At 45.2% G+C, this 27,539-nt stretch overlaps 1 protein-coding gene across 1 annotated transcript in view; it reads right to left on the bottom strand.

The window, feature by feature from the left end:
- LOC124762456 overlaps positions 1 to 26,008 on the bottom strand; it is a 90,969-nt gene extending 64,961 nt beyond the window's left edge. The window contains exons 1-2 of the mRNA XM_047249120.1: positions 25,918 to 26,008; positions 16,144 to 17,174 (exon numbers count right to left, since the gene is read on the bottom strand). Coding sequence (XP_047105076.1) covers positions 16,144 to 17,174; positions 25,918 to 26,008 — 1,122 coding nt within the window. The remainder of the gene's footprint in view (positions 1 to 16,143; positions 17,175 to 25,917) is intronic.
- Between the last annotated feature and the right edge of the window lie 1,531 nt (positions 26,009 to 27,539).

The raw sequence follows: 27,539 nt of genomic DNA, 5'->3' as shown, positions 1-27,539 counted from the left end.
AATGGTTCAACTGGCTCTGAGCACTATGGGACTTGACATTTGAGGTCATCAGTCCCCTAGAACTTAGAACTACTTAAACCTAACTAACCTAAGGACATCACACACATCCATGCCAGAGGCAGGTTTCGAACCTGCGACCGTAGCGGTCGCGCGGCTCCAGACTGAAGTGCCTAGAACCGCTCGGCCACTCGGGCCGGCCCCCTGACTTCGTCGGCCACGTGAGTAGCTGGTACCTCTGTATGGCTTCGTCCCACAGATCGACTATAATCGTCTGAATTTGACTGGCATAAACAGAACTGTTGTGGTGACTAGATATTTTGCTGACAGAAGGCAACATGCTGATATGTTGGAACATCCTACGATGCCAGATGTCATTCTTCTGTGGGGCTTTATACTGCGCATGAAGGTGGCGGTAACTGTGGGACTTAAAATCCTTGGATTTCATTGGATCTTGATTATTAATTAGTTCACACAGGTCTGCTGGCAGCATGGTTTCTGGGTTGTCGTTTGACGACTGCGTCAAAAGTCCTAGCTGCCCGAGTCCATTCTTTCTGGCGCGTTCATTGATCATTGATGGCGCAGATCGATGCTAAAGATCGATACACATCTTCTTCAACATTCTTTATTACCTCTTGACGTATAGGGTCGACGTGCATGACTGCTGTCTCTTAATTACTCGGTCTGACAGCTTTGGATGCTATAAAATGCTGTATCTCTTCTCATACTACCTGGCATGTGAGGAAGGGGGGGGGGGGGAGGGGTTGATGGATTTCACCACTACCGCAGGGACCACAGTTGAGGGTCGGGTTCTCGAACCACTGCTGCTTATTGCCATCCAAGTAAAAGTATACAGTTGCTGCACAAATCATGTCATACCACACGTTACGTTTGGCAGCTCGATCGAATTTCCGCCGTTATTTAGTTCCATCCTGGTCTCCTTACTATATGGACCTTGAGAAAGATGTACTTCCTGTATTCTGGTTCCTGTCTATGTAGGTTGAAAGTTTTATTTATTGTATTTGGCTATTTACCAACTTCCATGGATTTAGTTTGTTCCAAGTCAGCCGGCCAGGGTGGCCGAGTGGTTCTAGCCGCTACAGTCTGGAACCACGCGACTGCTACGGTCGCAGGTTCGAATCCTGCCTCGGGCATGGCTGTGTGTGATGTCCTTAGGTTAGTTAGGTTTTAGTAGTTCTTAGTTCAACGGGACTGATGACCTCAGAAGTTAAGTCCCGTAGTGCTCAGAGCCATTTATTCCAAGTCGATTATCCCGAAAGGCTTTTGCTCTTATCTTTGAACCCTCTGATGGATTTTCGTTACGGCGCCTGCTGCGGTAGTGTTGATGATGATATTCTCCGGCGTGTGAACAGCCTAGCCAATGAGGTGCTTAGGCGCGCAATCGCTGGCCATGCTTTTGCAAAATGAAGAAGAGAACGGTGGCTTCTTCCTATTTTGTTCGTGGTAGGAACAAGATATACTTTCTTCCAGTGTGCAGTGGCATCCTATCGAAAGCAGCTGCTTTAATACATGCAGAGGAAGAGATATATTTACATTTGGGGGCAGCAATGGTTTGCATGTGTGATGTTTTTTAAATATAGCTCCTCTCGTACGCCGACTCTGAACAGTTTTGCATTGGTAAACGCGGGTGAGTCATGTTGGCTTGTCAAAATCTATTTGGGTCAAATGTTGAACGTTGTGGCAGAGTGGCTCTCACATATACTAATCAGTGGGGTACTTTCATTCTATTTATGAGTTACGTTTATTACGATTTAGCACGTTGATACTTCATTCAGAAAATAGCTGTGTCTTACACAACGTTACAATGTACGTTGAAGAACTGGTCTTTTTACTGGCGTGGTAAAGATGTTAAATGAAGTTACTTTAATTGATGTGGGCTACGCAGATTTTATATGTATGAGGCACAATAATGATGGAAGTTAACTTCAATCTTATACCAATTAATTTCAAATCCGTACCATCTACATACTCAGTTAAATGAAGTTATAGTCTTGTGGGATGATACGTACGAAACAACTGTAAGACCTTGCATGAATACCCTGTGTAGTACTAACGAAAATAAACATTTTCATAGCCAGTTTTCTGTATACATACACTCCTGGAAATGGAAAAAAGAACACATTGACACCGGTGTGTCAGACCCACCATACTTGCTCCGGACACTGCGAGAGGGCTGTACAAGCAATGATCACACGCACGGCACAGCGGACACACCAGGAACCGCGGTGTTGGCCGTCGAATGGCGCTAGCTGCGCAGCATTTGTGCACCGCCGCCGTCAGTGTCAGCCAGTTTGCCGTGGCATACGGAGCTCCATCGCAGTCTTTAACACTGGTAGCATGCCGCGACAGCGTGGACGTGAACCGTATGTGCAGTTGACGGACTTTGAGCGAGGGCGTATAGTGGGCATGCGGGAGGCCGGGTGGACGTACCGCCGAATTGCTCAACACGTGGGGCGTGAGGTCTCCACAGTACGTCGATGTTGTCGCCAGTGGTCGGCGGAAGGTGCACGTGCCCGTCGACCTGGGACCGGACCGTAGCGACGCACGGATGCACGCCAAGACCGTAGGATCCTACGCAGTGCCGTAGGGGACCGCACCGCCACTTCCCAGCAAATTAGGGACACTGTTGCTCCTGGGGTATCGGCGGGGACCATTCGCAACCGTCTCCATGAAGCTGGGCTACGGTCCCGCACACCGTTAGGCCGTCTTCCGCTCACGCCCCAACATCGTGCAGCCCGCCTCCAGTGGTGTCGCGACAGGCGTGAATGGAGGGGTGAATGGAGACGTGTCGTCTTCAGCGATGAGAGTCGCTTCTGCCTTGGTGCCAATGATGGTCGTATGCGTGTTTGGCGCCGTTCAGGTGAGCGCCACAATCAGGACTGCATACGACCGAGGCACACAGGGCCAACACCCGGCATCATGGTGTGGGGAGCGATCTCCTACACTGGCCGTACACCACTGGTGATCGTCGAGGGGACACTGAATAGTGCACGGTACATCCAAACCGTCATCGAACCCATCGTTCTACCATTCCTAGACCGGCAAGGGAACTTGCTGTTCCAACAGGACAATGCACGTCCGCATGTATCCCGTGCCACCCAACGTGCTCTAGAAGGTGTAAGTCAACTACCCTGGCCAGCAAGATCTCCGGATCTGTCCCCCATTGAGCATGTTTGGGACTGGATGAAGCGTCGTCTCACGCGGTCTGCACGTCCAGCACGAACGCTGTTCCAACTGAGGCGCCAGGTGGAAATGGCATGGCAAGCCGTTCCACAGGACTACATCCAGCATCTCTACGATCGTCTCCATGGGAGAATAGCAGCCTGCATTGCTGCGAAAGGTGGATATACACTGTACTAGTGCCGACATTGTGCATGCTCTGTTGCCTGTGTCTATGTGCCTGTGGTTCTGTCAGTGTGATCATGTGATGTATCTGACCCCAGGAATGTGTCAATAAAGTTTCCCCTTCCTGGGACAATGAATTCACGGTGTTCTTATTTCAATTTCCAGGAGTGTATTTCATTCAGTACCACATTTTCCTGTAACAGAAATAATCCGCTCTTTGTATTATTACCCTACTTTCAGGTCACTGAGCTAAGGCACCTTGGTAACTACAAAAGTACGGCTATATTAAGCTCTGGTTGCATGTTTTATGATATAATGGTACTGAAGCTCGACGCGGCGATGGCCACCACATTATACAGGGAGCGGCGCGGGAACTTCCTTTATTTAAAAAAAAAACCATAGAACAGGAAGTGTTGAAGATATCACTTTAATTCTCATTTCTTTACATAGAGGCACATTTAAAGTTTTATTTATTTAGGGTTTGGAAATGATACCCTGAAGGTGGCCTCCGTTCTGCTGAATGTATCTGGACAGTCGATATCGGAAGTTTCGGTCGACTTTGTCCTGCGTCTCAGCTATTTTGGCAATAGCAGTACAAATATTGTTTCGTAGCTCACCCAGAGTACACGGATGGTTGGTATACGCCAAGGATTTAGGACAGCCTCATAAGAAGCAGGGGCATAAACCTGACGAGCGCGCTGGCCACTGCAGATCGCCCCACAAAGACATGAGACTCTCGAGAAAGTGTTCGCTCTGGAGAGTCATCGACGTTCGTGCTAGAGAGTCATCGACGTTCGTGCTGTGTGAGCCGTGGCGCCATCTTGTTGTAACCAGACCTCTCCCACAAGTTTAGGAATAAAAAGCTCCTCAGTCAGCTGGATCTTAACTGACCCACCGTTCTTTTCGAGAAACCATGGACCAATAATACCAAATTTGCATAATGCACAGTAGCCACACGTTGTGTATGCAGAAGGTGTTCATAAATTTCTTGGGGGTTCGTGTCACTCCAATATCGGATGGTTTCTTTATTCACACAAACAGATAAATGAAAATGTGCTTCACCCCTGAAGCTCAGGACCTCATGAGGCAAGTTTTCGATGAAGTCTTCACAAGTATATTTCCGTGAAACATAATAGTGTAGATTAAGTACACTACTGGCAATTAAAATTACTACACCACGAAGATGACGTGCTAAAGACGCGAAATTTAACCGACAGGAAGAAGATGCTGTGATATGCAAATGAATAGCTTTTCAGAGCATTTACACAAGGATGGCGCCGGTGGTGACACGTACAACGTGCTGATATGAGGAAAGTTTCTGTGGTGAGCGTGCTGTATGACCTTCAGTACACACACCATCAGATTATTTGACTTGTCGCTCTAACGAAGTAGGCGAGTGTCAGCAATATGTCTCGTGGTCTTATCGTGGCGTGTTTATCTTCTGCCGTTAGGTCAGACGATAGAAATGCCACTTGCACGCTTAGAGTAGCAGATTGACGGTGACCAACTTTAAACAGAACTTGATTAATTTTCACACACATTTATTAAAATAATAACAAGCATAAAAATTACTTAACTTGGTTCTGGATGCTATTTCCAACTGACAGTCTGAATTTCCTTTGGTATTGGTACCTTAATCTCATTCTCACATATATCTCTGATACTTGACAAAGGTGTCTATACATTTATCTTCATGGCTATTTATTTATTCATTTATTTATGCATTTATTTTACCTGGCAAGATTAGGGCCTTCAGGCCCTCTCTTACACCTAACCAGGCATATTCAGATTCAACAAATTTCAGTTTCTACAGAACATTAAGGACATATAACATGTTATACAGTATTAATGTTAAAGAAAAAAAATAGAGATTATAAAAGTAGTACAATGATAACTATAACAATCAAAAAATAATTATAACAATCAAGAATAATAATAATAATGACTATGTATATGAAAGTAAACATTTTTCTTTTATGAATGTCAGTCCTATTGCTAGTTGGGAATTTTCTCGTTATATTCTTGCAGCTTGTGAGTTATTCTCATCAAGCAGAGACATAAGACGATGGAATGGGGTGAAAGAGATATAGAAGAGGTAGATAGGTTAGAGGTAGAGAAATAGAATGGTAAAATTCGAAGCTATGATGGAGAGGGGAATGAAAAAGATGAGAGGGGCACAACAATGGTGGCTATACCGTCCCTAATATGTAAGTCTTGAGTTCCCTCTTGAATGTTGAGTGGTTCTGGATAAGACGCAGATCACAGGGGAGCGCGTTCCATAGTCGTATGGCTGAGATGGAGAATGACACAAAGAAAGATTTTGTGTTATGTAAAGGTACAGCCAAGATGCTAGACGTATCCGATCTGGTATTGCGGTTGTGGAATGATGATATGTGTTTAATGTGAGAAGATAAGTATTGGAGGCACCAGTGGCTAAGAAATCGATGAAGTAAGTACATCGTGTGGAAATCGCGTGGCTTATGTGGGCGTATCCAACCTAGCTGGGAGTATGAAGGACTGATATGATCATACAACCGTAAATTGCTTGCGTACCTAACGCAAGCATTCATCACTAGCTCGAGGCATCTCGAATTTTCACTATTTGTGCCGTGTTGAACTACATCACAGTAGTAAAGATTAGGCAAGACTAGTGTTTGGACTAATTTTTGTTTAACATGGGTTGGAAATATTTTTCTAAATTTTTGAATTGCATGTAGGGAGGAGAACGATTTCCGGCAAGCTGTGACTGTTTGTTCTTCCCAGTTTAGGTGTTCATCCAAGATTATTCCAAGGTCTTTTACTGTTTTTTGGTATGGTAGTTGGGTACCATTGAGGAGTATTTGAGGGACTATTTCGCGAAAGTACCGACTGATTAACTTTGGATGAGATATAAGTATGACCTGGGATTTCTTGGGGTTTAGTTTCAGACCTAGGTTCTGTGCCCATCGAGAAACAGAGCAAAGATCTGCGTTCATACTCGCTACTGCTTCAGCAATGTTCTTGGGGCTTGCACTTATGTACAGTTGGATGTCGTCGGCATATAGATGGTAGTTGCAGGAGTGAATCACTGAAGAAATATCATTAATGTACAGTGAGAAGAGTAATGGACCAAGGACGGAGCCTTGGGGAACTCCAGAGCGCACGTTTTTCCATGATGACTTTTCCGACCCACAAATGACTTGTTGGCTTCTGTTTTTGAGGTAGCTGTCGAACCAGTGTATTGTGCTGTTTGAGAAATTCAGCTGCTTCATTTTAATTAGTAATATATCAAAGTCAACTGTATCAAAAGCCTTGCTAAAGTCAAGCAGTGTTGGGATGGTAGCTTCACGTCTGTCCACAGCATGTTTAATGTCATCAGTTACTTTGATTAATGCAGTTGCTGTACTATGGTGCTTTCGAAAGCCTGACTGATATTTGTCGTGGATGTTATGAGTTTTGAGGTAATCCGTCAGCTGTTCATGGACGATGTATTCTAGGGTTTTAGATATTGCAGGAAGTATGCTGATCGGCCTGTAGTCACCTGGCGACTTAGGGTTGTCAGTCTTGGGTATAGGTTGAATTAAACTTTGCTTCCACTCAGGAGGATATGTGCTACTGACAATGACAGGTTGAAGATGTCTGTGATAACTGGAGTAATAGTGTTTACGACGTTCTTAATCATGCCAATGCTCACTCCATCATTTCCTACTGCCTCGGAAGAGATTCTCATAATTGCCTTGTGTACTGTGCCGGTAGTGACGTGTTTTAGGAAAAACTGGTCTCTCGAGAGATTGGTATCTTGGGGCTGGTAATTTGTCGCTGCGTGGCAGTTTACAGCTGTTGAGAAGAAATCGTTTAATTCTTCTGCAGACGCTTGATAAACAGCGTCAGATCTTCGCTTCCCTATACCGAAACTGCGCAGCTTTTTCCATTAACTGGCGTAATGCAGTGGTGAGCCACGGAGCGGGAGCTCTCTTTACCTTAACAGTGCGTTGAGGAGCATGTTTATCATACAGTGCAATAATTTTGCGACATAATTCCCGAATTTTTCCGTCTAAAGTCGGTTCATTGCTTATATCATGCCAAGGGATGTCTGAGCAATCCTTTTGAAGAGCGTCATGGTTAACATTTTTTAGGTTTCTGTGGGTTACCAGGTGAGATTTTTCTTTGGTAGTATGTACTGAGTAATTTAAGAATATCACGTCATGAGGAGAGAGTCCTGGAGCGGATGTCTGATTGGCGCGAATTATTTTATCTGATCGCTTTGTTGCTATTATATCTATGAGTGTATGGCTGTGTGGCGTGTGATGAGTTGGGTCCAGCGGTGTTAAACTCATATCATTGGAGTGGAACACTCTCCTTAGTTTTTCTGCAGAGGGAGATTTTAACTGTAAGTCGATGTTTGTGTCGCCCATAATGATTATGTGCTCATACAGTGTCACGAGCGAGGCCAGGGTAGACTGAAAGGAGGACATAGCACCGACGTTTGGAGGTTTATAGATTACTCCAATTAGCAGTTTCTGATTTGACGTATTTATTTCGAAAAACAAGAACTCTGCTTCTCCTTCGCCCTTTGCATCCGATGTGCACAGTATAGTAGGTCTCAGATCAGAGCGAACATAGGCACCCACACCACCGCCGCGTCGTGTTTCACGATCTGCCCTTAGGAGAGAGCAACCAGTTATTCGGATAGCGTCGGAAGAAATGTTTGGTTTCAACCAAGCTTCAGAGACGAGGATAATATGGAACAGCGATTGGCAGAACAGGTCACAGAACTCGTGAAAGTGAGCCGTTAGCGACTGAGCGTTCGCGTGGGCCACAAAGAGCCCGCCGCCGGAACCGGTCCGTCCCATTGTGGCCGCCTGTAGGACCGAGCGCGCTCCGCCTACCTGCTGGCCGAAAGAGGGACAAACGCTGGATTTCGCGGGGGAAGACATATTTACAGGTGTGTCCAAGGTCGTGACTGACTCAAGCGTCTGTGGGCTAAAGGTGAAAGACAAGCTGGAGGTATCGGAGAAGGGAGCGAAAAGAAAGATGGAAAGTGGCAGTAGTGGTTACGAAAAAGATAATAGTAGTAGCTAGTAGTAGTGGTAGTGACGAGGATGAAAATAACAGATATAGAAAGGCGGTTTTAAGGAGATTCCTGTTAATGGAGAATGTTAATTCCCGTTTGACTGACAATGTGAATATACATGAGCACTTATGATAAACAAATAAAGAAGCAATACTTATGTGAAACAATTTACTGATTTTAAATAGAGTACTTATGGTGCATATAGAAATAACGAAGCAATATTTACGCAAAAAAATGATAAGAAAGAATAAAAATTAACTTATATTAGACAGAGTACAATATGAGACTTTGTGTCTCGCGAGATTTCGCTCAGTCTTTCAGTTCGGACATGTTCGTCACCGTTTTCCTCCCTCCTTCCGTCTTGACTACGATCCTGCCATCCTGGGTCCACACATTTTGAAGGCCGAACTGTGTGATCGCAGTGTTCAAAACTTTTAGTCTTTCGCGCGCCAGATCTTCCCTCAGGGTAAACCCACTCTTGGCGAGTTTTCTTTTCTGAGCAAACACTTCAGCTCTTTTCCGGTATGACACAAATTTAATTATTATGGGCCTGGGTTTCATCGCACCTGGTATCCTGCGCCCAACACGGTGGCTTCTGTCAATATCGGCCACGTCGATCTGCACGCCAAGTTTCTCACGCACGAGGCTAATGGCCAGGTCTTCGGTGTTTTCACGATCGTTTTCAGCTACCCGGAACAAGCGCAAGCTGTTCCTTCGCTGATACTGCTCAATTTCATCGGTGGCCGCAGACAGTTTAGCTTCTAGGTCGGCGGCTTTTTTCTCTTGTGCAGCCAGGGACTTTCTAAGAGACTGGATTTCGGTGCTGTTGCACCCGACAGAATCTTGCAGTTTGTCCATGACCGCGGCCGTCACAGAGGCCGTGATGGATTGCACTATTACGTCTAGCGTGTCTTTACTGTGCAGCGCCGCACTCACCTGGGACCGGACGAGCTCCCCGATGTCGGGAAGCGAGGCCTCACCTGCCGCCGGAGACCGGGCGCCCGCGCTGCCTGCGCCCCTGTAGCCTCGCCTGCTGCCGCTTACTCGTGCTCTTCCCATTTTTCACTCACTTATCACTTATCACTTGTGGTAATCAACGGAGAACAACACACCACGGCAAGTAACACTTGTTTAGTCCGATGCACACGTTGTAGACTGCCGCACTTCTCTGTAACACCTTCAATGAGCGGAAAAACTCGCGAGCCAAAGAAACGCGCGTCACTCAGTGGCCGCCATCTTACAGGAATATGGTAATCTTATTAGGTGCAGACTGAAACGTGACTACAGACTGGTACAGACAAATGTAGAACTCATACAGACTGGTAGAGACTAATGCAGACTGGTACAGACTGGTGCAGATAAATGCAGACTGGTACAGACTGGTGCAGACAAATGCAGACTGACTAATCGGAGGTCTGTACACTTGTAATAATACCTCGCGCGAGTGTGATCCGCGAGGAGAAAAGGTTCTACGTTAGCAGCAATCTCATTGGTTGCGTTACATATTAATACGCGGATCGGCGGAAACACAATTTGGTCTGTCTCTATGGCAGCGCCATCTCGTAGTGCGGAGACGGACGAGCGCTGGGCCTGCGCTGTTGTGCTTAGCGGGGCGTGCTCTAGTGGGAAAGTTGCGTACGCGCTGACTACGCGGAACTATGTACAGAACAGTTTCCAACCGATTTCTCATACACAAACGGCAGTTGACCGGCGTTGCCTGGTGAAATGGTGTTGTGATGGCTTGTGTAATGAGGAGAAATGCGTACCATCACGTTTCCGACTTTGATAAAGCTCGAATTGTAGCCTATCGCGATTGCGGTTTATTCTATCGCGACATTGCTGCTCGCGTTGGTTGAGATCCAATGACTGTTAGCAGAATATGGAATCAGTGGGTTCAGGAGGATCCCAACAGCCTCGTTCCACTAGCAGTCGAGATGACAGGCATCTTATCCACATGGCTGTAATGGATCGTGCAGCCACGTCTTGATCCCTGAGTCAACAGATGGTGACGTTTGCAAGACAACAACCATCTGCACGAACAGTTCGACGACGTTTGGAGCAGCATGGACTATCAGACCAAGGCTGCGGTTACCCTTGATGCTGCATCACAGACAGGAGTGCCTGCAATGATGTACTCAACGATGAACCTTGGTGCACGAATAGCAAAACGTCATTTTTTTAGGATGAATCCAGGTTTACAGCATCATGATGGTCGCATCCGTGTTTGGCGACATCACGGTGAGCGCACATTGGAAGCATGTATTCGTCATCGTCATACTGGCTTATCATCCGGCGTGATGGTATGGGGTGCCATTTGTTACACGTCTCGGTTACCTCTTGTTCGCATTGACGGCACTTTGAACATTTCAAATGTGTTACGACCCGTGGCTCTACCCTTCATTCGATCCCGGCGAAACCCCACATTGCAGCAGGATAATGCACGACCGCATTTGCAGGTCCTTTACGGGCCTTTCTGGATACAGAAAATGTTCGACTGCTGCCTTGGCCAGCACATTCTCCAGATCTCTCACCAATTGAAAACGTCTGGTCAATAGTGGCCGAGCAACTGGCTTGTCACAAGACGCCAGTCGCTACTCTTGATGAACTGTGGTATCGTGTTGAAGTTTCATGTGCAACTGTACCTGTACACGCCATCCAAGCTCGAAAGACTTGCACCCGGCGAATGGTCTACCCGACGCGAGGCCTAGTCACACAATATTTACATTAAGCTTTCAACTCAAGTAATGTGGTGCACCATTTTATTATACGACGTTTCCAAGGCTTGCCTGTTTACTATTTTTACGGATAATTAAACAATATTTAATTTTTATCTGCTTTAGTGTAGTCATGCCAACCACGGACTAAATGGTTCAAATGGCTCTGAGCACTATGCGACTTAACGTCTGGGGTCATCAGTCGCCTAGAACTTAGAACTAATTAAACCTAACTAAGCTAATGACATAACACACATCCATGCCCGAGGCAGGATTCGCACCTGCGACCGTAGCGGTCGCTCGGTTCCAGACTGCAGCGCCTAGAACCGCACGGCCACTCCGGCCGGTCAACCACGGACTCTCTACGAAAATGACTGTAATCCAGATCATACTCAGCGAAGGGGTTAAACATTGTATGTGCTCTTTTTATACTGTTTTTAGTCTGATTTCATTCTGGTGACTGCAATCAATGGTTGCTGTGTGATTTGTATGCCGTTTATGTTTTCCTGTTATGTAGGTAATTGCTTGAGAATGGCTTCACAGCCGAATCATAGCAGTAAGCAAAATAGAAATAGAAAGGAAATACATAACAGCTGAAGCAGGAAACTAATTTCTTTAAAATTTTTAAATATTTATGAGATTTAGTGTTATTATTTAAGTTTTCCATTATATGACTTAATTTACGTGGATTCCTATTATTTATTTCAACATTGTTTTTCAATAGTTCATACGTTTTTACTTTTTGCACTGACATTTACATTATTTGCAGTACCCTACAGTTAAAGCTGGGGGGGGGGGGGGGGGCGAGGAGGAGAATGTTGTTAATGTTAAAGCTGGGGGGCGAGGAGGAGAATGTTGTTAATCAGTGCAAGGTGTTGCACCCACTTTGAATCTGCGCGAGCAGTTTTTTCTTCTCTTTCTAACATATAATCCAATTTTTTAAATTGTCTAGATCACCAGGAATGTGTAATCTTAAAATTTCGGTTGTTCAGACCTGAAAGAACAAGCAAAAGGAAAAAAATTGCCTCAGGTTAAAATGTACGAAATAACCTTCAGGCAAATACACATATGAAGTTCGGTAACGTACAAAAGTAATCATTTACCATGCAAAGATGTAATGGAAAATGATATACCATATTGTGTCTGGCAGTTTGCACTATATTTTGTATTATATGATTTTCAGTAAGTTGACAGTACCGATTCCACATGTCTCGGCATCTAGCTGTTCTGCTTGCCATAATGGTGGGCTTCTTGAACGGAGTCTGTTTTGTCGTAGACTTGGTATGTCTTCCGGTACAGGTAATTCCAAATTCTCCTGTGGCTTGCCGTATTCCCTAAGCAAGGCCTCGCTTCTATGGACTGCGCGTGGATGGATGATGCTCAGCAGAGAAACCCTGTAAATCGGTTTTGGTTGGACTGTCCGAGTTATAAGCCGCGCAGTGGGATTCAACTGGACGTCGATCAAGTTGGTGTGGCAGCTGTTTAGCCACACTAGGACACAATACTCGGCTGCTGAGAAGCCCAGCGCAATGGACGATGTGCTCTAGGTATCTGCTGAAGCTCCTCACGTGATTCTACATAATTTTTGAATAATATTGTTACAAGTTTTTATCTTGGCAGCAGTATTTTCAAGATGTTTTCTATATGAAAGGGTGCGGTCAAGGGTGGCACCAAGGTTCTTAGGGTATTTTTATGACAAAGAGTGTTTCTGTTAAGTTTCACTCTGACCTCCGCATTAGTTTGTTTGTTTGCCAGATGGAATGTACATACTTCAGTTTTTCTCGTACTGGGTTCAAGTCGTCGTGAGTTCATAACGGTTAGATCTTCTGCAGGAATCGTCTCGTCTTGTCCGAGATCCTCGGTTCTTCAAGCAGATAAAAGTTTTCTTGACGCCTTCCGAAGTAACTATGTAAGTGAAGACCACATGTGACAAAGTCAGGGAAATAGCATCGACCGCAATTGAGGGATTCATATCAAGTAAATTAAAAAACGAAGGAACAAATCCATCATGGTACACAAAATAATGAGATCACTGTTGCTGTAGCAACGGAAAAAGTAGGCCAGATTTTTAAAAATAGTACAAAATCCCCGTTAGTGGCGATGTTTTACAGTAGGTCGACATTCAGCATGGACTTGAGTGCGAGATGCGTTTAATACTTTCCGCAACGGAACTGTGTCGAAATCCAAAGAGATTCTGTTAGTATGTAAATTATAGAAGCGACAAGAGACAATCAGTACTCTCTCTGTGCAATTGCAATGGTAATGTTGCCGACGACAGTGCCACTAAAGCGGAGTTAGTAAACATAGTTTTCACGAAATTTCTTCACCGAAGAAGATTTTGTGAACATTCCAGTATTCGAACCAAGAACAGCTATCCACTTGAGTGATTTACAAGTAGGTTTTCTCGGTGTAGCGAAGCGGTTTAAACCATCCAAGAAAAGCAAGTCTTCTGGTCAAGACTGTACAACAGTAAGATTTCTTTCGGTGTATGCTGATGAAATCATTCCATTTTCAGCAATCACTAGATATCTGCCCCAATTTCGCATGTGTAGCTCTCAGTGCGTATTGCTGGAATTTCGTTTACAGGCCTTTGCCAGTTCGGCACAAGCTATATTTTCTGTTTGAGGTTTTCCCGCATTTCCCTTCACACCACTTAAACATGAACTCTATACAAAAAACTATGTTGTTATCAGCTTAATGTCGAGGTACGTCCTGCACGGCAACTCGTTTAAGGAAGTTGGCAGTAGCCCGTGTCCGTCTCGTGGTGGTGGCGCTGCAATGCAGTTAGACAGCATTACGTGAATTCAAAGAGTTCTGCTATTCACTGCTAGATGGCAATGGCACCGTTTTCACAGCGGTATAAATTCTGGACGAAACCTTCCTCTGGAGTCAGTCTACCTATTACTGAAAACCATACCAAAATTCCTACTACAGACTGAACTAAAGAGAGGGAGGTGACACGGGTGACGCCAGTACCCAAGAAGGGTAATAGAAGTAGTGGTTCAAAATGATTCAAATGGCTCTGAGCACTATGGGACCTAACATCTGAGGTCATCAGTCCCCTAGAACTTAGAACTATTTAAACCTAACTAACCTAAGGACATCACACACATCCATACCCGAGGCAGGATTCCAACCTGCGACTGTAGCGGTCGCGCGGTTCCACACTGAAGCGCCTAGAACCGCTCGGCCACACCGGCTGACAAAATAAGTAGTCCGTTGAATGATAGACCTATATCACTGACATCGGTTTGCGGTAGAACTAGGAACGCACGTCGTCTTCAAACATTATGAAATACTTCGAAAAAAAATCTATTGACACGTAGGCAGTATGGATTCAGAAAATACCTTTTTTGTGAAGCAGAATTGGCTTTTATTCACACAAAGTAATGAGTGCTATCGACATGGGATCTCAAGTTGATTCCATATCTCTAGCTTTCCAGAAGGCTTTTGACACCATTCCTCACAAGCGGCTTCTAATCAAAATGTGTGTCTATGGAGTATCGCCGCAGTTTTGACACTGAATTATTAAATTCCTTTGAGAAATGTTACAGTTCGTGGCAACTGACGGTAAGTCACTGGATGAATCAGAATTGATATCCGTGTTTCCCTAAGTAAGTGTTATCCTCTGTGCTGTTCCTAATCTACATAAACGATTTAAGAGTCAAAACAAGTAGCCTTCTTAGATTGGTTGTAGATGATACTGTCGGTTACCGCTTAATAAAAACGTCATAAGTTGAACGGAAATTAAAAATGATGCCGACAAGACTTCTGCATATTGTGAAAAGTGGCAGTTGAACATCAACAGTATAAAGTGACATGACCCGCGTAAGTACCAGAAAAGGAAAGAAGTTCAGTTGTATTTCTGTTACACGATAAATCACACGAAGGTAAAAGCCGTCGATTCAACGGAATACCCAGGATTACAATTATAACGTAAACTTGAACCGCCGGCCGGGATGGTCGAGCGGTTCTAAGCGCTCCAGTCTGGAACCGCGCGACCGCTACGGTCGCAGGTTCAAATCCTGCCTCGGGCATGGATGTGTGTGATGTACGTAGGTTAGTTAGGTTTAAGTAGTTCTAAGTTCTATGGGACTGATGACCGTAAAAGTTAAGTCCCATAGTGCTCAGAGCCATTTGAAACCAAGCTCGAACCGCCACATAGAAGATGTAGTGGGGATGGCGAATGAAAGTCTGCATCTTAATGGCAGAACGAAGATGCAACAGATACACTAAAGATACTACCTACACTACACCTACACTATCGTCTTCTGGAGTATTGCTGCACTATATGACCCTCATCATATGGTACTGATGGAGGACATCGAAAAAGTTCAAAGAGAGGCAGTAAGTTTCGTTTTGTCGCGAAATGGGGAAGAGTGCCATGGATATAATACACTATTCAAGGTGGTAATATTGAAACAAGGGCGTTCTTCGTTGTGGCGAGACCATTTCACGCAATTCTACTCACCAACTTTCTTCTCCAAATGTGAAAATATTTTATTAATTCCCACCTACATAGGCAGAAATGAGCATCGTCAAAAAATAAGAGACATCAGAGCTCGCACGCAAAGATCTAGGCGTTCATTTTTTCCACGTGCTAATTGAGAGCGTAACGGTCAAGGAATGGTCTGAAAGTGGATCTATGAACCATCTGCCAAGCACTTAAGTTTGAATTACAGGGTAGTCATGAAGATGCAGGTGTATTTCCTACCCCTTCATTCTGATCCGGGCACGTACTCCGTCTCTAATGTAGTCGTTGTCAATAGGATCTAATCTTCATTCTTAACTTCCTTTCGTCACATTTTCCTTCCTTTCTCCTTGTACTGAGGAAGACAATCTGTTCACAGAATAGATCACCTGCAATGGAAAGTATCAAACCACACAGCTTGTCATGGTTATGGCATAAATCCAGTTGTTTTCGTATTTGTCTCATAATTCTTTGGTTAAAGTGTACTACCACCATCAACCAAGTTTCAAAAAAGACATAAATATTTATAAAAACAGTCTTACGTTGAATCCGATGACGGTTGTGAGCGGCACCCAGTCGAAGGCAGAGGGCACCTCACCCTGGGTCTCGTCCACGTAGAAGTAGGCGCCCATGGCGGTCAGGCAGACACAGCACCCGGTAAGGCCCAGAATCCCGAGTGGCCGCCGGCCAACTCTTTCAACAATGAAGGACGACGAAATACTCGATACAAGCATAACGGCCGCTACGATGATGGAAGACACATCTGCGTCGAAACCGCTTCCACTCTTCTCGAATATGTACGTCGTGTAGGTACCAAACGCTATTGCACCAGTGGACAAATGGAGCAAGACGAACCCGAACATTATCAGCAGAGTCCTGCGGTGCACTGGTACCAAGAAAAGGTCTTTCAGCCTCCCTTTGGTCTCTTGCTTCTGTCGGATTGCTCTGTACATTGAGTCAAGCTCCGAGCGCAGTTCCTCTGGTGTCAACTCGCCCCTGTACCTTACGAGACTCTTCACAGCTTCAGATTCTCTGTTACGCAGAAGGAAGAAGTACGGTGACTCGGGCATCCACACGAATGTGACAACGAAGATAATGGGGACGGCAGTGCACATGAAGGAAACAGTCGAAACGGACAAGTAGGGCGCTATGCAGTACATGAAAAGGCTGCCGCAGTTCATCAACACAGTGTGGATCATCATGAGCGTGCCTCGTAATTCGGTGTCAGCGATTTCGCACAGAAACATAGTGGAAGGACTGCCCATGAGGCCGCCAGATAAGCTTCCTATCGTCATGGCAACCATCAGCATTGCGTAAGAGTTTGCGAAAGCGACCATTGGCCACCAGACGAGGAGTGGGGCAGCGGCGAAGAGAATCAGCTTCTTCCTGCCGATGATGTCCACAGCGTAGCCAGCGGTGAACGTCGCTACCAGCCCCGTCAGCGAGTTGATGGAAGCCAGCCACGAGGCCTGGTCTGCGGTGATCGGGGCCGGAGAGTCCTCTGATTGCAGAATGGGGAGCGTCGTAGCCGACCAAGCCGCGAACGAGCCAAATGCAGTGTATATCAGCGACGCTGTGGATTAAGACAGTATAACATCGGTATATAAATTGATCTGTTAAAGCCAGTGATCAATAACAATTTTAAAAAAGTATGCAACCGAACATTTTTGATTTCTATTCACTCGATCTTCTGGTATAAGTTTTTTGTTCTGTGAACATTTCTGGCAGTAAAACACGCTGAGATCTTCAGATAGCTGTAGAGAGGTTCTGTGGTGTGAAAGTGTCAGATGAGCACCTTACTGAAAATGCGCACGTTACCGATGACTCAAGCTGTCACATCGCCATAGAACATACAACGTAATACGCCAAATGAATTCACTTGCTTTAAATGTGACTGCTGTAGTTAGAACTTTGGACGTGACTGTAATGTGTATCAGTTTGAAAATGCAGATCACTGTTCTTCCAACTACGTGTTTTGGAGGATCATACATCCATCACGTGAATGTAGGTCAATTAAAAAGGACACAATGTGGCCCTGTCTAATAGAGGGATGCAAAAGACTATCCCACACTGCAAAGCAGTATTCAAGCAGTGGGCGAACAAGCGTACTGTAACCTACTTCCTTTATTTTCGGATTGTATTTCCTTAGGATTCTTCCAATCAATCTCAGTCTGGCATCTGTTTTACCGACGATCAACTTTATATGATCATTCCATTTTAAATTACTCCTAATGCGTACTCCCAGATAATTTATGGAATTAACTGCTTCCAGTTGCTGACCTGCTATTTTGTAGCTAAATGATAAGGGATCTATCTTTCTATGTATTCGCAGCACATTACACTTGTCTACATTGAGATTTAGTTCCCATTCCCTGCACCATGCGTCAATTCGCTGCAGATCCTCCTGCATTTCAGTACAATTTTCCATTGTTGCAACCTTTCGATACACCCCAGCATCATCTGCAAAAAGCCTCAGTGAACTTCCAATGACATCCGCAAGGTCATTTATGTATCTTGTGAATAGCAACGGTCCTATGACACTCCCCTGCGGCACACCTGAAATCACTCTTACTTCGGAAGACTTCTCTCCATTGAGAATGACATGCTGCGTTCTGTTATCTAGGAACTCTTCAATCCAATCACACAATTGGTATGATAGTCCATATGCTCTTACTTTGTTCATTAAACGACTGTGGGGAACTGTATCGAACGCCTTGCGGAAGTCAAGAAACACGGCATCTACGTCTGAACCCGTGTCTATGGCCCTCTGAGTCTCGTGGACGAATAGCGCGAGCTGGGTTTCACACGACCGTCTTTTTCGAAACCCATGCTGATTCCTACAGAGCAGATTTCTAGTCTCCAGAAAAGTCATTTGACTCGAACCTAATATGTGTTCCAAAATTCTACAACTGATCGAAGTTTCGCTATCCAACACAATACGTTTACCCTGGGTTAGAGGTAACGGTAAACAGGATAATTTAGTGCCAGTAACGTGTCAGTTTGTCTGGGCACGAGCTGCTGTCTACCAGAGCTGTAACAGCTGTTTGTTCTGTATGTAGGCTTACGGGTCATCTGTCTAGTAGTTGTACTGAGTGTAGATGGGCGATGATTTGCCAGAAGAATTAATTTGTGTTTACATTTTTTGTGTAGGATTAAATTGGAGTTTGTGTTTTGTCTTTTTTTTTAAAAAAAAATCAGGTTAATTAAGGTCGAAGTAGAGTATGCAAAATGGTGGAAATACGTTCTACTACTGAAGATGCAGTTGCATTTTGAGAGCATGAAGGATAAATATTTCGAACTTAATCGTGGGTTACAGGCTCGTAAAGAGAGTCATGATCAGTCGAAATCGGAGTCTCGGGAGAGTAAGTCACGACTGAGAGTGCCTTCTGTTCTGTATTGTCTGGCAGTGGTCCCTGTGACTAATCCTTTCTCGGGTAGGGCAACAATTTTCGTTAAGGATATTTGGGACGCTGCGGAAGCGCGGGTGGTCAGATGAAGTAACCCTGTATGTTGCTAATATGCGTTTAGCGTGGAACGCCAAACCTATGTTGTCTACCACGAGGCATCGAGTAAAGCACATACGTCCTAGGAGTGAGCCAACAGTACCAAACACAGAGAAGTGCGTGATTTTTTTGGGAGAAATTACGTTGTTGATGCAGCTCCACGAGTCAGTGGAAGTATTCTCAGGTAGAATATTTAAGCTAAACGCAAAGACATATGTACAGATCCAGAATGCAGAAACTAACAGGGTACTGTTACAGGAGGCAGAAAATAGAGCGATGGATGGTTTTTTGCGTAGTATACATGCTGAAATGTCACGGAGGGTACGGATGCGGTACCCAGAGGACTTAAAGTCAGCTCTTAGGATGCAACACTTATAGAGGAAGCGGATATGGCCATAAAGAAGAGAGTGGACCATCGCGTGTTCGCTGCTGAAGTCAAGTGTTTTTGTTATAGTTGGGAGGAACATGTAAGGAAGAAGTGTAACCTACCAGAGTCCTATGTGTGTGGCATAGTGAGCCACAGGGCATTTGAGTGTAGAGGTAGAAAGGATGGAAAGCTCTGGCAAGGGAAGCAGCCCTTAAATGGAAATTGGACTGCTTCAACTGTCGCAAGGCCGTCCCGATAGACCATAACAGGGCACAAGTTAGTGCACGGATGGAATGTAGCTTGGTGGGCTTAGTGAGTGGCAAGAAACAGAGATTTTTGGTGGACACAGATGCGAATGTGTTAATTATGTCTGGACCTCGTGAGAGGAGGAGACTGGGGCCAACATGGTATACGTTACGTGGAGTTGGCGATGATAGGGTGGAATCATTGGGTAATGCAGCACTGGAGTTTTCAGTCAGGAAACTAAGTTCAGCGAACGCATGGAGGCGTTACCATGCGTAGGAGAAGGTTGTTCAGTGATTCTCGGGCTAGACTTTCTCGACAAACATCACGCTAAGACTGATTTATTGAAACGCACAGGGGAACTCAGTGGGATTGGTTTCAGCTGGGGGAGCAGTTGCAATTGAGACGATGGCACAAGGTTCATCTATCATGGGAGTGAGACCAACTATACTGCGTACGTTTTCAGTAAAGATCGATAAGCAGGATAAAATATAGGCAGGTACTGGAAGATGGTGTGGGTTTCAGTGGATATCTATTGCCGAAGAAAACATTATACGTAGTTGTACCGCTCTTAAGCAATGAAAAGTTGGGTAGTTCTCATTGTTTTATCCGCATGTGAGTGACATTAATGGTGAAAGATGATTTATGATTAGTGTGAATGACTTTGGCGGAGGAGAGCTGATTCTTCACAAAGGGTACAATAATAGATAGTAACTCTGGAAGTCTTGGAAGACGAGGAAATCGATAAGTCTAGCCTAGAGGAAAGCCATAAGCAAAACGTCGATAAGCAAGTGTTACGAGGGAAAGTAGATTATTTGAAGGGCAGTGATCAAATGGCTGCTCACAACCTGTTGCTGAGGTTTCGTCATTTTGTGCAAATTGACGGCTTAAATGGCTCTGAGCACTATGGGACTTAACATATGAGGCCATCACACACATCCATGCCGGAGGCAGGATTTGAACCTGCAACCGTAGCAGTTGCGCGGTTCCGGACTGAAGCGCCTAGAATCGCTCGGCCACCGCGGCCGGGGTGCGAATTGAAGGCTACAAGCAACCCCACTGATGCAACATCACATACCAATAGGGGAAGTGCAACAATTTAATGGAAGCCATACCATAGAGCAAAGAAACTGCAACCAGTGGTAGAAGAATTTATTGAACAACTACAGGATGGGATCATAGAACCGAGTGATACTCCCTGGAGTGCAAATATTGTCATTGTGTCACAAAGGCCAGCGGACGGGATACGGAAATACGGATTTTGCTGTGATTACAGATATCTCAACGAGCGAACCACTGCAGATGCTTATCCATTTCCAAACATGACGGAAACTTTGGATAATCTGGGTCACTGTCGGTTCTTTACAACTATGGACCTAAGGGGTGGATTCCATCAATTGGAGATGGCGCCTGAAGGTAGGCGTGTTTACCGTCCCAGCAGGACATTTTCATTACAAATACATGCCATTTGGACTAAAGAACGCCCGGCAACTTTTCAGCGGTTGTTACATGGGCTACTGAGAGGAATAAATCCAAAAACTTGTCAATCTCTATGACATAACTGCCTGTTCAAAATATTTACCAGAGCATGTGAGACGTTTGGATGATGGCTTTAGTAGACTAGAATCGGCATGTTCCACTTTAAGAGTGTGCACAAGTGCCCTTTTGCGCAAACTCAGGTAAACCTTTTGGGGCACGTGATTAGTGAGCTTGTCATACAGACAGATCCTCGAAACTTCCTGGCAGATTAAAACTGTGTGCCCGAGCGAGACTCGAACTCGGGACCTTTGCCTTTCGCGGGCAAGTGCTCTACCAACTGAGCTACCCAAGCACGACTCAGGTCCGGTATCCACAGCTCTACTTCTGCCAGTATCTCGTCTCCTACCTTCCAAACTTTACAGAAGCTCTTCTGCGAACCATGCAGAACTAGCACTCCTGAATGAAAGGATATAGCGGAGACATGGCTTAGCCACAGCCTGGGGGATGTTTCCAGAATGAGATTTTCACTCTGCAGCGGAGTGTGCGCTGATATGAAACTTCCTGGCAGATTAAAACTGTGTGCCCGACCGAGACTCGAACTCGGGACCTTTGCCTTTGCCCGCGAAAGGCAAAGGTCCCGAGTTCGAGTCTCGGTCGGGCACACAGTTTTAATCTGCCAGGAAGTTTCATATCAGCGCACACTCCGCTGCAGAGTGAAAATCTCATTCTGGAAACATCCCCCAGGCTGTGGCTAAGCCATGTCTCCGCTATATCCTTTCATTCAGGAGTGCTAGTTCTGCATGGTTCGCAGAAGAGCTTCTGTAAAGTTTGGAAGGTAGGAGACGAGATACTGGCAGAAGTAGAGCTGTGGATACCGGACCTGAGTCGTGCTTGGGTAGCTCAGTTGGTAGAGCACTTGCCCGCGAAAGGCAAAGGTCCCGAGTTCGAGTCTCGGTCGGGCACACAGTTTTAATCTGCCAGGAAGTTTCATATCAGCGCACACTCCGCTGCAGAGTGAAAATCTCATTCTAGACAGATCCTCGTCTTATAGATGCAGTTCAGAATTATCCGATATCCAGTATAGTCGTTCAGTGGCCTTTGTAATTATTATAGATGGTTCCTGAAAGACCTTGCGGAAATAGCCAGACCCTTGGACAAGCTACTGAAGAAGGGGATGAAATTCCATTGGTCGCAGGAATGTCAGGAAGCATTTGAAGAACTAAAAAAAAAATAGTTTCAGATCTATTACTGGTTTTCCTGGATTTCGAGAAAGAGTTTATCCTTTCGTGTGATGCTTCAAACGATGCAGTCGGTTGTCTTGGAAGAGATGGTACGTGGTCGCGAACATCCGGTGGCTGACGCTTCAAGACAGTTAAACAAGCCAGAGCGTAACTATTTAACAGAGAAAGAGATGTTGGTGCTCATATACGGTATTAAAAATTTTGGATGTTATCTGTATTGTAGGAAGCTTAAGGTCGTGACGGATCATGCCTCACTGAAATAGTTCCTTGATTTGAAAGATCCATCTAGTAGATTCACTCGATGGGCACTTAAGCACAGTGAATTCGAGCACGAGGTAGTCCTTAAACCAGGGTGATCACACACAAATGCAGATTCGTTAAGCTGCGGGATAGCAATGTTAAGTACGCTAGGGAAGAGTGTTGAAGAGTGACAGCAGGCACAGGCAAGGGATAAGGAGTGTCAGGTATTTAAGTCACAGCCACATTTCGTTACGCATGAGGGCTTGTTGTGTAGAATAACGAGGTGTGGACCACGTGTGGTGATTCCAGAGGGAGTTTGGAAGGAAGTTTTGCAGAAAGCTAATGACCATATGTTGTCAGGTCAGAGTGGCCGACGTGCAATGGACAGACATGTAGCAGAGCAGTTTTGGTGGAGGAACAGGAAGTGTGACGTGGAGCATTACATTAAGGACTGTGTGCCATGCACGCAGAGGGTCAACATGACACATCAGAAATTTTACACAGCTATTGTAAACGCTAGCAGAGGCGTCCAGCCCATTTTCTATGTTGAGCTTGGATGTCTTTGGGCCATTTAATAAAACACCTGCAGAAAACAAGCATGTCCTCACGACCATCGACCATTTTTCTCGATTTTTGGCAGTAGTACCGATGCCAGCAAGCATTTGTAAACAACTGCATATTCAAGTTTGTGGTGCCTGAGACCATAATTACAGACCAAGGAACGAATTTTGTCTTGGATTTAATGAAACAACTATGTCGTGTGTTGTGCATAACGAAGTTACGGACGGGTTCATTTCATACGCAGACTAATGGGAAAATTGATTGCGTGGACAAGACAATTACAAAGATGTGAAGCTATTACATAGCTTCCAAGCACGACGATAGGGACTCCTATGTACCTTATTTACAGTGTGGTTATAATTCGCAGGTTCATACTGCAACAGACCTGTCGCCATTTGAGGTGGTGTACAGTAGGAAACTGCCACCTCCCTTTGACGTTTTGATTCCTAAATTATGACCTGATGGTGAGTGGGTGAGGGAGTTTGCCAGAGAATTAGGGAAGTTTGGAGGAATGTGCAAAAGGCAAACACAAAGGTGCTAGAACGCTAGGAAAAACCACACAGATGCATGGGCAAATTGCTGCAGTACCACATGGGACAATTGTTAATGGTCACTAGTCCCTATACGTCAAAGGGGAAAACGAAGGAATTTTTGACAAAATACCAGGGACCATACCAGGTCATGGAAATGACCTCACCAGTCAAAGCGAAGATACAGTTCTCCACAAAAACTTCTGTTATACACGTCAGTCGCATAAAACCGTTTAAAGTAGTGGTAGGGGGAATACCACAGTTATCGGCAGCTAATCGGAAAGTGAATGTTACAAAGGATGAAAAGAAGGAACCTGGAATTGGTTAGCAACGTAAGGTACACGATGTGCCGTATGGGTTAAGGTTGCGTAAGTAAGTTGCATGGTTGTGATTTGTTGGTTTATTGCATCAGGGAGTAAATATTGTTTTTTTGCCATATGGATATTTGTTGTTTTCCTTTGTTGCGGAGTTGTTGGTTTTTCATGTTATGACTAATGATACAGTTTTTTGTGGGTTGTACGTTCTCAGAAAGAGGGAGAGGGTGATAGAGTAATTTGTGATCTGTCCGGATGTCCACAAATGTGGACATGTGAAGCGAGTTTGTTTCTGGGGAAGTAAATGGGAAAAATTGTGGGAAGTAGCTTCTTACAGCCCAAATGCTCATTGGATATAGTCCGTATTCACGCCGGAAAATATATTGTTGAATTGCTACGATGGAGACAGATCGGTAGGGTTGAAAAAACTCGAGCTTCGGGAAAGTGGAATGATCATTAATGGCATGACTTGTGAGGTAGTCGGGAAGGATATTCGTCTCTTGGCTACGCTCACAGGCTCAGCTGTTATGACTCTGTCACGGAATACATTGTATTGGTCAGAATGAGAGTAATCCGTGTCCACAATTTAACATATTTAAATGACTCACTCAATACAGAGCTTTTGCAGTCATTGGACAGATTAATAACGTCCAAGCAAGAGGAAATTTCGATGGAACAAATGTGGCAGCATGTACACCATTTCCGGGAAGAACAGGAGCATAAAGTATTAGCGGTGAGTGTGTCGGTCACCAGTTGTCATGTGTTTCTAGCACACTTTTTCGTACTGTAAACGTGCCAACACACAAGTTACCAGTAGAATGGTTGACCGGCATTGGTCGGGGAAGCAATTAGTTTTAAGGTCTTAATTACTGTATAAGGGTACGATAAGGGTTGCATGGTAGTAGTAAAATGTGAGCAGAAGTCCTGTATGGTGAATTCGGGAGATTGTCCTCAATTTATAAATTATTAGAGTTAAGATGATGCAGCATAATGTTAAAGATTCGGGACGAATCTCTTCGGAAAGTACGAGATATTCTGCGTCACAAATAAGTAAAGGTGTGGATTTGGGGAATTCTTGTAAATCTCGTGCAGCTATGGTTGGAAGTCAGTAGTTAAGAGAGACCGGCTGACGCATCAGATGGTAGGCACGGGCAATGTTAATATTTTGCAAACGATTCTACGAGGCAAATTTATGAAACTGCTCACAGGCGGGAAGTCACAGCGTGGCAGGCGCTATATATAAATATGAAATAATCAGGGCAGCAGAGGACACGACATGCTGCGAAGAACTCATATATTGCAGCTACAACAACGGCTAGTGACCTATATGTAGGGGCCAAAGCGGGCTGAAGAAAGCCGACGTAATTAGCAAAGAGCACTCCACTAGTACCCCCACCTCTCCAGAAGAACTACGTTAGAGGCATAGGGAAGAGATGTATAGATAAGCGAGCCTGGAGGCTCAAAGCAGACAGTTATGTCGCCATATTGTCAGAGTCTAGAACAAGACAGAATGACGATTATTTAAATTGGAGGCCAACAGCGACAATCTGTTGGTGATTGATATCGGCGGCCAACTGGTCCTCTGAAGCTACTTCCAGCTTCCACTGCACGGACGCGTCATCACTGTGGCGAGGTGAGTCTCTCATAGGAGCTACATCGGCACGATGCGTGACAGGGCAGCTGGCCTCTATTCTCTTGGTGACTTTGCCTGGTGGACTGCAAACTGCCGTCCGCAGGGGTGGGGCCGGGGCACGAACTCGCAGCCTCCCGGGTGCAAGGCTGCGGACACTGAACGAGTTGCCATGGGCAGATGGCCAGAGTTTGCTAAGGCTCACTACAACGGCGGCGGTCGGCTGCTTCCCTTCGGCCCTCTATATAGGGCCCACGAGTCGCACTTGAGGGAGCAGGGGGTACGCTGCGCGGCGTCATCGCCGAGTTCACGGCAAGACCGGCTGTGTGGCTTCAATGTAATAAAGTCGATGACATACTTGCCTTTATTTCTCTGCACAGCTTGGCGTGAGTTATCCCTCTCTCCCAAACCATACCTCCAGAATGTTCTGATATATTTCAAGTCTCGAAGAGTTATTGGCCGATTTACTTCAAGTTTTAAACTATATTATATTAAACATTCAGACAGACATAAAATACATGTATTTTTAAACAACAATGCCCAGGTTTTCTATTAATGCGTTAGACAAATTGTTTCTCCTATATATTCTTTCTCATTATACAAATTTATAAACATAAATTAGATACAGAATATTGTGCTGTTTTATTTTCTTCCTCACAGATGGTGTCACAGGAAACAGCAAAATTGTATTTCTAGCATACTGGGCAATGATGGAATACTACTACTGAATCTGAATTTGGAATAACAATAAACTAGGCTCAAGGTCAGAGACGGGGTGGCGGATGAGGAGATGGACAGAGTTGTGGGAGGAAATGGATATGCAGAGCAGAAAGCAGGACAGAGAGAGAAGGCAAGGGGGGGGGGGTGCAGAAGACGGGCAGAAAGAGAAGGAGGACGTGATTGCTAGAGAGAGGGGGAAGGAGAATGACATAGACGAAGAGAGGAGCGGGAGAGGGATGATGGACAGGGACAAGGGGGAGAGTACTGTGACGTATATCCAATTCCCATATGTATTAGGAACATGTTTTTTCCCTTTCCTTTCTTTTCCATTTAACTGGACTGAACGACTGCAACACGTGGCCAGGTACTAGTACACTACTGGCCATTAAAATTGCTACACCACGAAGATGACATGGAACAGACGTGAAATTTAACCGACAGGAAGAAGATTCAGTGATATGCATATGATTAGCTTTTCAGAGCATTCACACAAGGTTGGCGCCGGTGGCGACACCTACAACGTGCTGACATGAGGAAAGTTTCCAAACGATTTCTCATACACAAACAGCAGTTGACCGGCGTTGCCTGGTGAATCGTTGTCGTCATGCCTCGTGTAAGGAGGAGAAATGCATACCATCACGTTTCCGACTTTGATAAAGGTCGGATTGTAGCCTATCGCGATTGCGGCTTATCGTATCACGACATTGCTTTTCGCGTTGGTCGAGATCCAATGACTGTTAGCAGAATATGGAATCGGTGGGTTCAGGAGGGTAATGCGGAACTCCGTGCTGGATCCCAACGGCCTCGTATCACTAGCAGTCGAGATGACAGGCATCTTATCCGCATGGCTGTAACGGATCGTGCAGCCACGTTGCGATCTCCAAGTCAATAGATGGGACGCTTCAAGACAACAACCATCTGCACGAGCAGTTCGACGACGTTTGCAGCAGCATGAACTATCAGCTCGGAGACCATGGCTGCGGTTACCCTTGACGCTGCGTCACAGACAGGAGCGCCTGCGATGGTGTACTCAACGACGAACCTGGGTGCACGAATGGCAAAACGTATTTTTCGGATGAATCCAAGTTCTGTTTACAGCATCATCATGGT

The sequence above is a fragment of the Schistocerca piceifrons genome, chromosome 1 (genome assembly GCF_021461385.2).
Source record: "Schistocerca piceifrons isolate TAMUIC-IGC-003096 chromosome 1, iqSchPice1.1, whole genome shotgun sequence".
In the NCBI taxonomy this organism is placed as follows: domain Eukaryota; kingdom Metazoa; phylum Arthropoda; class Insecta; order Orthoptera; family Acrididae; genus Schistocerca; species Schistocerca piceifrons.
Note: the sequence above shows the minus strand (reverse complement) of the source record. Positions and strands in the feature narration are given on the sequence as shown.